Source organism: Corvus cornix, chromosome 1 (genome assembly GCF_000738735.6).
Source record: "Corvus cornix cornix isolate S_Up_H32 chromosome 1, ASM73873v5, whole genome shotgun sequence".
Lineage (NCBI taxonomy): Eukaryota > Metazoa > Chordata > Aves > Passeriformes > Corvidae > Corvus > Corvus cornix.
In genome coordinates this window covers 9,576,402-9,589,459 of record NC_046332.1, presented here as the reverse complement: position 1 = coordinate 9,589,459, position 13,058 = coordinate 9,576,402, and the positions used below count along the sequence as shown (strand labels likewise).

Here is a 13,058-nt window from a genome sequence, read left to right as displayed (position 1 = left end):
ACACTTACTTTTTCTCCTCGATTATTTATAGTACTTTTAAGGAAAAATCATTGTCTCTGTAGCTGAAGGAAAAGTGGTGCTTTTGTGTTTTGAATTGATGTGAGATGAATTGTCTTTGCAGAACCTACTCTTCCCAAACCAGCCTCTGCAGCCCAACAGCAGATATTCCGTGTCACCCACCGGAGACCTCACCATTACCAACATTCAGAGGTCTGATGCAGGCTACTACATTTGTCAAGCACTGACGGTTGCTGGAAGCATTTTAGCAAAGGCTCAGCTGGAGGTTACTGATGGTGAGCTATTAGAAATTCCTACTGTTTTTTCCTGTCAAAAGTACTTTAAAAACAGTGTAAAAAAAAGCATATGAGACCACATAAATCATACAAGTAAATGGACAATTTTCTATAGGAAGTAAAGTGAGAAAAGATCTCTGTCTACGGAGTAAAAAAGGCATCAAAGTCTAGTTTGCCTCTTGCTTGCTTTCTGGAGGTTTGTTAACAATGGAAAAAAAAGGACAAACCAGCTCAGAGTAATTTCGATGAGAAATGAAGCTGCTTGGTTTGCTAGAGCTAAGATAGGACTGGGGAAAAAAAAAAAAAAAAGGAGAATTAATAGGTTTGTGATTAAAGCAGTGAATTGGAGTGCAAAAACATGTATCTCCATTCCCAGCAGTCTTCAGTCCTATCTTAGACAAGTAGGGGATGTGTCCTTAGCTCAATTAAATCAAGAGTTGCTCTGAAGGCGGTGGAGTACTGTTAGTTTAGAATGCCTAAAACGTGTAGCCCTTTAGTCCCTCCATGAATAAGGCACCTACATCAGAGCTGTGTTCTAAGAATGCCTCAGTAGAGGTAAGTGTGAAAAAAGTCATGAAAATCCATAAGTAGAGAAGAGTTTTCAGGAAAGGAAAAGCACTACGTGGTCTGTCTTGGTGCTTTTCATTTCAAATTTTTGGGTTTGAAATTCATCCTGCCTTGAGGTTTCCCATCTACAAACATGAATCCTTTTCATGTGTCAGGAATCCTGTTGATATCCCTCTTCATCCTATTGTGGATGGAAGGCAGTTTGCATCCTTTAATGTTAGTGAAGAAAACAAGAGAATTCCTCTTATACTCAGAGACTGTGGCATTCCCCAGCATCATTATTCCTTATCTTAACTGACACATTAAATATCTCCTGACAGACTTTGATGAATTTTTGCCATTAAAACTGTTGTTATATGCAGAGGTCTACTTTTACTGTTCCCTTAGAGACCTGCCTGCACCATGAAAGTTTGAAAAGATGTCTAATTTTGAATAATCTGCCTTTTCACAAGAGCATATTCATCACAAGTGACAGGTAGAGAGGTTCAGGCTCATGTTATAGAGGTTTGAGCATTAATTTGATGCCTTTTCTTTGTTTTCCAAAAGCTGCCTATATTTTTATGACAAGGGGAAATAATTTCTGCCTTACCCTTGCATCTTTTCAAACACATTGCTTTTCTGTAGTTTCTGGAGGCTAAAGACTTGGCTTTGCTCTGCAGTGTCTTTAAGTCCTTTCTCTCATGGTCTATGACAAAATGATGAATTTTCATTCAATTCAAATTTAAATGTAGATTAAAAGGTCATTTAAAAGGAATGGAAAGGCAATATTTTTTAATATCTGTCCATAGCGCTGCCTGATTCAGGGCCATGACTGTGATTGGAATAAATAGAACACACAAACATTGCCTGGGAGGACATTGAGCTGTTGAATGGTCACACCTGCTGGTGCTGCACAGATTTACAGCAACAGGCACCGAGTGGATCAAATCAGGTTCAAGGATGCTAGTGATGAGAAATTCTTCCTTTTGACAGCCAAGGGCTTTGGTCCATCTTTATCTATTTCTTGTGTGGGGGAAAAAATAAATCCTAATTGATCTCTTTGGAATTTTCATTAGTTTGTTTAACAAGCCAAGGGAGAGTGTCCCTGCTGAAATGCAGGCTCATCTCCGGTTAATTCTGATTAAAGGCAGCGTGCATTGCACATTGCTCGAGAAAGCATTAGCTGGTGGCTCTGCTGCTCAAGGAGTGCAAGGCCTGCCTTCCTCAAATGCTTTCCAGAACCCACTGTCAGCACAATCATTATGAAATAATACAAGATTGCTTTATAGAAATACCATTTCATCCCGGAGTCAAAGGGCAGGTGAGGTCAGGAGAAAAGTGCCAAAACAACAGTGTGGAGCTGAGATTATGTGAATAAATGAACCATTAGATCACAGATATTTTTTTAATTGCTTTTAGTTAGGAAGTTAACCATAAATGTCAAAATAATCTGGTTTTTGGTTGATGCTGAGCAGAAGTTATGGGAGCTAATGACTTTTATCAGTAGGGAAATCTAATTTAATAGTTTTAAGAATATAATAAAAGATAAACACTGTGCATGCTAGCTATATGCTTAAGCATTAGTGTTCTAGTTTTTGGCTGGTGATTTCAGTTTTACTTCCTAGCCCAGAATTTTTCTGTTTGGTTAATGATTTAATAATAGTGGCGAGCCATCTTTTTCATTTTGAACACATTTTTGTTTGATCCAGAGTAATTTAGATCCAATTGAAGTTCCAATACAGAATGAAAACATGTCATGTGCAGAAAAACAAGTGCTTAATTATACCATATATAGCAGTGTTTCAGTTGTTACATCTTTGCACTTACAAGTCTTTACTGGAAATATTTTTAACTCAAGTGTTCACATGAGAAGAGATTACTAGCTGTGATGAAATGTGCTGAGCTGAGTGATAATTTTGCTGATTATGGACTGTGCTAAGAGCCTTCAGCATATTTGAAATTCAAATCTTGTATTTTCTTGAAAGGCTATCATGTAATTCACTGTCTAATGCACATCTGGAAAAGCAAAATCATTTTAAAAATTGAACAATCTTAGCAATCCTTTCAAACCCAAGAAATGAATATGCAGCTCACAATCTTAAAATGACAGATCATGCAAATAAACCAAGTGCTTCCATCTCTGTCTGTTCTCAACATATAAGGAATAGTTTCCAATTAGTATTGTGTTAATCATGTGCAGAATATTTTGGAGAAGATTTTAATTTCTCCTCAATAAGTATTAAAATTTATTAATAAATGTTTCACAGTTTACTTGTCTGCAAATCTGGCCACTATGACTCTTATCCCTCATCCAACATATATTACATGTTCTTTAGCAAGTGTGACAGCTTCAAACAGGAGAAACCCAGAACAACTTCACAACTTCCTGTGAAGCTCTTCCACCAAAAATAAAGACGGACGAGGGATTGGTCTCTGCTTTTCCACCTTTCAGAGAGCACCCTGCCCTATCATGAGTGTTCATCATGTGAATTTCCTTACTTGTGTCTGATTTTACCTATTAATTCACCAGGACAATTTTTTTGAAATTTTGATTTTGTAAGTGCCAATTAAAGACTTCATTTTGTCTTTCTCTTATTTTAATTTCCATTGTAACTTTACCACAATCCCCCCAAATTTAAATACAGTTTCAGTTGATCCAAATTGCATTTTTAGTGAATAAAATGTTCATGAACAAATATAATTTGTTGTTTTCCTATAATCCACTCCAAAATTAAGATGCATTTTAACACAAAAGGAATCTGTTAATTTTTCAGTTACCAGAATATACAGGTATATGGATACTGGCAAATAGTTTCAAAACCTTTTTTAAAACTAAATTAATTTTGACATGAACTTCTCTTTTACCATGCAAATATGTTTGTAGGTACACAAAATGTTTTTGTGGAAGAGATGTAGAAGTTTCCAGCTAGGAGAAAACTATGTAAATGGGAAAAAAAAAAAAAAAAGTAATTAAAATGTTTTAAAAGCAACTAATAATCCCCACACCGTTTTGTGGCTATTTTTCACTAGCACTCTCTTCTTCAGAATGCTTCTAATATATATATTGTTTTAAACTCTAACCAAGTTTTGGATCCTTACTAATGAGGAGACCTAAGCAGTAGGAATACAAGCACACAGAAGGTTTTCGAGAAGATTTACAAGTCGTAGTTGTGAAGACAATACAGCCGTTCACAGATCAGTGAAAACCCTAAGTGTTCATTTAACCTTTAGCCTTAGTGTCATGGAAACCTGTAGTGGTCTTTCACCCATAACATCCTTGAAAAGGAAGATTCCTTCTGGCCAGGAGGCTTTCAATTACACTATTGATCAGAGCTATTTAAAGGATTATGAGCTCCTCATTTGGGCTGTAAAAAAAAAACTAATTACATGCCAAAGAACAATACCGGTAATGCAGTAGGTTTTGAAAAAGCTACATTGCTACACATATGAGACACTTAGGTGAAGCAAATAATTGCAGTGGAATAGCTAGCAACTGAAATAGTTATTCTTCCTTAATTTTTAGCTACCTAGAATACTGGAATTTGCTGTTTTACGTTAAATCTAAAGGATAACTTGCACAGCTAAGTTTTAATTTGAATATACTCAGGCTGCAGCTACCCTGATAGTACATGTGAGCTGAGATCAATTTTTATTTCACCAAATGACTGAACTGTGTAGTCGTAAGGAACCTTAATGAGATCAAAAATTTTGTATCAAGGTGAAAACGTATTACATTTTTCTTGTTATATAGCGTTTCCTGTCCTATCTCTGGGTTCAGTGGGTGATATTTCAGAATTTCCAAAATAGCTTTCACTTTTGGTGTTGAGAAATAATCTGCATTGGCTTTCTATTTTCAGTTTCAAAATATGTATTGGCTTTTTATTTTCAGTTTCAGTTTCAATGAATGTGATGAGCTCACACTCCAAGGTGTGATTCTGATATTAATGATTCTGTTCTTTCTGAGTCTTGTTAACAAAAAAAAGGTAGTAGTATTTTTGCAACATTAAAATTTCAGAAACAATTATTTTAGGCATAAAATGTACCACTAACATATCCGTGTTTTATTTTATTTATTAAATAGCATAAGGGAAGCACTTTGCATCTGTTGACGGTTCCAGAGGTTTGCATCTCAAACAGCTCAAGTACAACAGAAACCATATTGCTTCATAATAATTTGTTTTCACTTCACTGTCAGGTGTTGTGTATGGACTATAGTAAACAGATTCTCTGCTAGAATAAATGATTCAAACTCAATTGACATCAGCAGAGGCAGTCTAACTTGCACCAGTTTAGAAGGTAATCCTGCCTGCTACAATATTTAACACCAATCACACAATAGCTCAGTTGTTCAAAGATTTAAAACAGCAGCAGTGTGGCTGGTAAATATATAAAATTACATTAAAAGAAAAAAGAGTTCTCAGTTCTGTTATACAAATTTTATGCAGGAGTCCTAGCCTTGTTTATATTCAAGTATTTCACATTCAATGTGTATAAAAACATTCTTTAGAAATAAAGGTTATATTTTGTTGCTTAACAGATGGCTCAGAGAATAGGTTCAACAACAGAATTATTTAGGAAAAAAATTGTCTTTCAAGAAAAATGAACCTGAGCATTTTACCTCATCTTCAAGATATCCCACTGGTCAGGGAATGAGGCTTATACGCAGCCATGCACTCGCTCACTGGTTGCAGGGTCCTTTAATCAGTATTACAAGCATGCAAATGTAAATTATCAGGGAAAAAAATTAGGAGTTCATGGCTTTAAAAGGTGATGAAATGATTTGATAAGTAAGCTGTTAAATGGTGTGATTGAGTTTGAGCTTTTCTCTGCTGGAAAGAGCAGTACAGTCATTTAGATCCCTCAGATTATGAAAATGTTTTGTGTACTCTTAGATATTCTTTGCTGATGAAAACTTGCAGGTAGAGTAGGAATGGAGGATGTGGCTGGTACTCAGGCTAGAACAGCTATAGTGTTTCACTTTTAACTCATCAGATTTTCTTTTTTAGACCATAAATTGGGTAAGCAATTGAGCACATTTTGATGTGACATCAAAGGTGTGCTTTAAGTGCTTTCCCAAACTGGAAGAAAAGAGTGATGAACTTCAATTATTTTCTGAATCAAGGTCTTAATTTTCATCCTGTGTTAAACAAACAAGTCTGATGATCTTTGCTAACAGATATTTTTCTATCTACATGTTATCTCGCAGTGGTGAAATAAAACTCTTACTAAAATGCTTTTCATATATGCCAGGTAATTGTTAACCTCTATTTATGGCTCCTCGGAAAAAAATGTTTTTAGCCTCTTACAGGCTGACTTCAAGCAGCCTCTCAAAATTGGTCCTGTGTGCCAGAATAGGGCTCACAGCAGCAGCAGAGGATGTTAAAAGTGTGGATGCCAATGCCTGTGCCGCTTTTTAGTCCTGACAGATCGGCCTCCGCCCATCATCCTCCAGGGCCCCATCAACCAGACCCTGGCAGTGGATGGCACAGCTCTGCTCAAGTGCAAGGCCACCGGAGACCCCCTCCCTGTCATCAGCTGGCTAAAGGAGGGATTCACCTTCTTGGGCCGGGACCCTCGAACATCCATCCAGGACCAGGGGACGCTCCAGATCAAAGCGCTGCGGGTGAGTAATGGCAGCACAGCGAGCGTGACGGGTTCTACGGGGCCGGTTTGGAGCTCTTGGTGTGTGCCTCAGGCAGCTCTGCCACCTCCTGTTGTCTTCAAAGTTGTCTTTTTTACCATGCAATTCTCATCAAATCACCATCCATTCTTTGACATTGTGTGGGAAAGGGCAGGGGAAAGAAGAGCAAAACTGACTTCACATATGTCTATGAGAATTCCCTAAAAACAGAATTGATATTTAAAAGCTTATGTATGTTGTAATACAACACGTGTTGGGGGTAGCTAGAAATAAGATAAGAAAAGATAAAAGGGCAGTCCTTCCTTATCTTTTCTGTTGGTCTTACCCTGAAGCCATTGGCCTCTCTGTCAAAACTTAAGAGCAGTTCCTGGGCAGCACCTGATCATAATTTTCCAAGTACTTTTGCTAGCACGTGATGTGGAGCTCATCAGGGTTTGACCATGTGCTTTCTCCATCAACAATTCGTCCGTGCTGAGCTGGCTGATTTATTCCAGTGTTACGCTTCTTGGAAATGTTCCACCAGGCTGCAAATGGGAAAAGACAACGAATACTGTAGCATACATGCAGTCATGTGCGGAAGGATTTCTATTAAAAATGAAATACCTATTGTAATATTTACATTTTTACACATGAGATAATACAGTATCCTATAATACTCCAAATAGGATAATGTCATATGTTGTTGATAAATATTGCATCACTAATCTCTTTTTTGGCTTTTAATTTTTCCCTGTTCAAAGATAAACGTGTATTTGTTTGTGTGTATTTGGACAAGCGTGCATATGGAAAAATAGTAAGTTATATGTACTTATTTGTCAAGAACTTGAAGATCATTTCAGAAACTGTTTAATTTAGTCAGCAGAAATGTCTGCACTTAATTTTGCCATCAAAAAATATGTCAATAAACATAGCTACTAATGACAAGATGTAAAGAGCAGTTTTATTTTTGATACCATCTCATCAGTGATTGTAGATGAATTGTGAACTTCCTTGGAACAAAATGGTATTTATTAAAAAATTTATGCTAGCTTTCCTTGAGTAAACAATTTATCCTTCCTTCCTGGGCTGAAGGCAGGTTTAGGCCATGAAAGTTAATGCATTTTTCCTGTAGAGCTGGATTAAAGAGTGTGCTTGAATAGTCAAGATTCCCCAGTAGTGTTAGAAAGCAGCAATTAAGGGTGGAAGCTTAGTGATTTCAAACAAACTTTCAGGCATTGATGATGGGCTTCTGTGGAGTGTCCACGAGGCAGAAGCTCTTGGGATACCTGTCCGCATGCTGCTATGCAAACAATGAAATTGGTTCTGAATCGTGCCAGTGCATTAATCTCACCATTAGAGGCTGGGTCTGTAAACTAAAGGAAAAAAAATTGCTTGCAAGAGGAGAAGAAAACAGTATTAGTAGTGAGTATGGTTCTGAAAGACATGAGGCTTTTATTGATCCTTAAGTGGCTCATTCACTGGTAACCAATTTTCCTTAAAGGCTCAGAAAGGCATTTTTTAGAAACGCCTCTATAGCAGTGATGTGCACTGTTTGTTTGACTCCGATTTAAGAACAAAAACTACACAGAGCCATAAACACCAGTTTTCTCCTGTGTCTTGCAAATTTTATGAATTAAATATGGGTTTAAAGGAGGAATGTTTAACTTTTCTCTCAGGTCTATGTAAACAAGGACTAGCACCACTTCCTAAGGGGGAAAGAAGGGCCACAAAGATGTCCAAGTACGCTTATACACCCAAGTTCAAAATAATTAATAATTGCCACCCACATGTCCTCTGCTTTCTGGCTGAGGGTAGATTTAGATTAGGTATCAGGAAGAAATCTTTACTGTGAGGGTGGTGAGGCACTGGAACAGGGCTCCCAGAGAATTTGTGGATTCCCCATCCCTGTTAAAGGCCAGGTTGGCTGGAACTTTGAGCAACCATGGCAGGGGGGTTGGAATGAGAGGATCCTTAAGGTCCTTTCCAACACAAACCATTCTCTGATCCTTTTCTGCTATTTCTGTGACAGCACAATCAAATGATTCATGAGCCTTCAACAGTCACATAACACGGACATAGTCATAACATGAACACAGAGATTTTTCTGATGAGCCAATCTCTCAGTTGCCCTGAGGAAGACAACTAAAAACTCACTTATGTCACTCAGTACCCCTTCAGACAGATCAACACTGATGGAAAACTCCCTTCTGCTGTAGAAATGTGCCACACCAGGATTAGACACCTGAATTAACTAAGGAACAAAACTTTATTTTACTGAATAGTAAAGATTTTTCCTTTTACCTCCCCTGTAGGTTTTTTTTCCGTAGCACAAAAAAAAGTAAAAATGATTGAATTACCAACACACTAAGTCTGTATCTAAACCATCCACAGCCTGGAAGTTGGATAATTTGCCATAACTTGCAAGAAGCAGTGCATCTCCAGCTTGCTTTGTATGCTGTTTGCCTTCTGCAAGTTACTCTGTTGTGTACACCAGATACCTCATTGAGTATGCCATACACCATCTGTCACAGTAGTACACAAATGAAGTTGAGAACCATAGCCTTGAGAAATATTCCCCATTATCACGTAATGAAGAATTATATATTTAATAACATCTCGGAGGAAGCAAAATAAAACACTGCTTCAGAATGCTACAAGGCTCTCTCTGGAAAATCTCTCCTTTCAGGAGTCTTTCTCATTTCATTAGCAGCTCTGCTATATTTCGAGTCTTTGAGCCATTGTCAGAGGGGTTTTCATTATTGCTTGTATTTCACACAAAAAACCATCTCCTGAAATGCAAGTTATGCTCATTCAGAAAATTGAGCTGGCATTAATGAGTTGCTTCCTCCCTTAAGAATGGTACACTGCAGTCTCTGTATCTGAAGGAAAATAGCAACAAAATTCCTACATGACAAACCTAAAAATCAATTAAAGTATATATCAATAAGTAATTTAAAGAACATTTTGCTTTTTTGCCTTGACATTCTCCTTGAAGAGTGACGTATAAGGACATATGCTATAGTGCCAATCTGCATTTAACAGAAAACCCATTACAATTCCTTACAGTCCAATAAAGCTTCTTGGATGCAATTCTCTTTCCATCAAGTCATGTGATGGTGAATGAAATTCTTCTTGATCGCCATAGTCAGCACTCTCCCTTTTCTGCTTCCACTTCCAGATTACCATGCTTTATGCATAGTGGAAGGAGAGCCCCTCTGTATATTTTGTGCTTTGTAAAGTTACCATTTTCCATCCATCACTGTAGTCTTCACTAGTTCCTGACTCAGGAATCTTTATTTTAAATTTAAATAGGGAATAGGAAGAGACTTGGCAAATTTGCTAGTAGAACAGTTTATACAGCGATGAGATTATTGGCAATCTAATTCAAAGCAGTTTACCCAAATAAATTTAAAATATTGAATATTTAAATTGATTGAATATCAATTTAAAATAAATTGAAAAATTTGAAATTGGACAAGGGAATCACAATAGTTCTATACAAGTGCATTTTTTTTTCTACCAAAGGGCCTTGCAAGCCTGAACTAAAATCCCATGTGAAACGGGAGAAAGGTAAGCATGGTGCAGGATCTAATTTAATGTTGCTGTTTGGAAATTACTTGGAGGACTGTCTGTGTAGAGAGAACCACTGTTAAGTCTCAGCAGCATTTCTATGTGGAGTGTATAGAAATTACTTCATCTGTCATAAGAGTCTGAGGTGATGTTACATCCTTCCTGGCACTGGAAACTGGACCTCTGGGTCATCATGGGATAATGAATGCTGAGATTTTACCCTCTAAGAGGTTAATTGTTATATTGTTACCTGATTTCACCTGCATTTGCTGTAACCAATGCAAACACTGAAACTGTCAAGAACCTCCATTGTGGAGCATTTAAAGTACCATTAACAATATGAAAATTAGAATTAGTAAAGTATTAGAAGCAAGTAATCTCATTATAGTTCTCTAAAAGCAAGCCCCCATTAAATGATTGATTGAAAATGTCTGGTGCCTTCTGATCTGGTGTAAAATGTAGGCTAAGTCCTTCTTAGCAAGGAACATTTAGAAAAAGAAAATTTGAGTAAACTTAGCTGCTTCTAAAAGGTTGTTAAAGCTGCCCTTATGCCCTTTTTCTGTCCAGCTGTCTGATACTGGGACTTACACTTGTGTTGCTACAAGTTCCAGTGGGGAGACGTCCTGGAGTGCTGTGCTGGACGTGACAGGTAAGCAATGTCCAGGGATGTGTTCCACTTGGTGCATGAGGAAAGTGTAGCCCATATGACAGCACTCTGAGTCAAGTCATCTGTTCTAGAACTTCTTCTAGGCTTGACATGGAGAAGTTTTGGGTGAGAAGGCTGCGTTCCTTCACACACCTTGCGTTTCATTGCCATTGTGTTATACTGCCCATTGACATCACAAAAATATTCATGTTTGTGTCCAGTGACAGCGGTATGCTTTAATTCTTCTCACAGGACTATTAATAAAATGTGGGTTTATCCAGTAGTTGGCTGGCAAGAAAATTCAAAGTGCTCTCCGTGAGTACTCTGTGAGACTCTATGCAGTCAATTTGGATACAGGAACTTTCTCAACAGTGGAGTTTTTTGGTATTTTATGTACATTTTAGCAGGCTGGGCTTTTTTGTTATTCTTTCTTTTCATTTTTTTGGTTTGGTTTTTTTTTTTTATATTTCTATATAGTCTTTTGAGATTTGCATTTTTTTTCTTTCCCAATGTACTTAAAGGATGATAGCTCTTCATCCAAAAACATGTGGTAGTAATGCAATTGTTGACTTAGTTCTTTACAGATTAAGAACATCCGTTATGCTGATTTTGCAGATGTTTGCCATGTTTTTCATTTTAATCTTCTACCTTGATCAAATTATATAACCAAGGATAAAAAGTAATTGTTTTGTATTTGCCCTTCACAGAATCTGGTGGAGCAACAGTCAGTAAAAATTATGATATAAATGACCTCCCTGGGCCACCATCCAAACCTCAGGTCACTGATGTTACTAAGAACAGTGTCACCCTGTCCTGGCAGCCAGGGACTCCTGGAAGCCTACCAGCTAGTGCATATATCATTGAGGCTTTTAGGTATGTGAATTATACCACTTTCCAGCTCCTTTCTTTCTAATTTTGCTTAAGCCCTGGTACCAGGGTTTTGTGGTGTTCTTTTGGACTCTACACATATCATTAGAAGCTCATTAAATGACTCAACTCCACAGAAGGCATTGATTCACATTCTTTACATTGATTTTTTTGTAATTTATCACTTTTTTTTGAAGTGATTAATTGTAGCATATCTAACTATTTCTTCAGGTCAACAGGAATATAACAGAACAATTCAGTAATTATTTGTTACTTTTCTCTTAACATTGATGATCAGTGAGAGTTTCCTGTGGGAATGCTGCAGGTTCTTGGCTATCGTAGTACAGATAATATGAAAATAAATGGGTAATCCTGAGGCCTCTTTGCAAACTTTAATTCCTGCTCTTGTTAAAGAAGTACCTATTAAGGAGTCAAAGTGCTTTAAATTTCTATTTTTTAGTGTTTTAGATAGCTGAAAACTTCTAACTGAGAAGACCAGTGTTCATTTAAGATTTTATCCCGCAACCTGCAGGATAAATTTTTACGAGGCTGAAAACATTCCAGGTGCACCCTTCCACACAGTAGGGGTACAAAAGAACTTTTGGGCTCCAATTTAGCAAGTTTGTTTGTGTATGGGCCATACTCTGACATGTATCTCTAGAACACATTTCAGCTTAAAAATCTGAACCTTCTTAAATGTGTTCCTTAATCCAGATATTGAAAAAATGACAAATACTTCAATTCATCTCTAAGTTAAAATTCATGCAAGAATTTGTCATAATCATATGCGTGCAAATTTTAGCTCAAATGCTGTATGTAAGGAACAGTACTGTATTTGCAGTTTGTTGGTTTTGTTCTAGAACTTATTCTTTATGCATTGTAGGAGTGAAGCATTTGAAACAACATAAACCTTGTAGCTTTCCTTTTTCCTTTTAATATATTTAAAGATTTTTTTATCAATGCTATACAGCAAACCACAGTAAAATAAAATTTTCTCTTTAAACTTCTCTGATGTTTCACCCTAGATAAGCTTTAATGGCATCCCATCAAAAACTTTTACAAAAGCCAGACATTTTCATTAAAAGCTGTTTTACCAATCACATGTGATATCTTTTCATATGGTGGATGGTAGTTTAATTATAATAATGTTGAATTGAAAATGTAATGACAGAAAAAATATTCATATACTTTCCTCTATTTCATGTTTTCAAAAAATTTTTTGAGTGTGCATTTAGTTCAAGGAGAATACTTTGCTTCCAATGACAGTTTACTGGCATAGTTTACTTAGCAGTATAGAAAATTATTCTTTTAAGAAAACTTTCCTTTCTAAGGGTTTTGTTCAAGAGTAGCCTGTTTATAATTCAAATTTACTGTACAGTTTCCTACCCTTTCCTTTTGCAGGTATTTATTTTAGAGAAATAGCAAAAAGTTTTACTTATATTGCAAAGAGAAATACTTTTGACAGCTGCCTTATGTTTTTTAGCCCATCTCAATGAGTTAACTGAAACAAATAGTT

The 13,058-nt window shown here is 36.7% G+C and overlaps 1 protein-coding gene across 11 annotated transcripts in view; it reads left to right on the top strand.

Moving 5' to 3' along the window:
• The window catches only part of ROBO2 (roundabout guidance receptor 2), a 1,042,619-nt gene that overhangs the window by 940,421 nt on the left and 89,140 nt on the right, over nt 1-13,058 (top strand). For all 11 annotated transcript variants that reach the window (XM_039556213.1, XM_010399525.4, XM_010399519.4 and 8 more), the window contains 4 exons: nt 122-293; nt 6,257-6,462; nt 10,597-10,678; nt 11,383-11,548. In XM_039556213.1, coding sequence (XP_039412147.1) covers nt 122-293; nt 6,257-6,462; nt 10,597-10,678; nt 11,383-11,548 — 626 coding nt within the window. The remainder of the gene's footprint in view (nt 1-121; nt 294-6,256; nt 6,463-10,596; nt 10,679-11,382; nt 11,549-13,058) is intronic.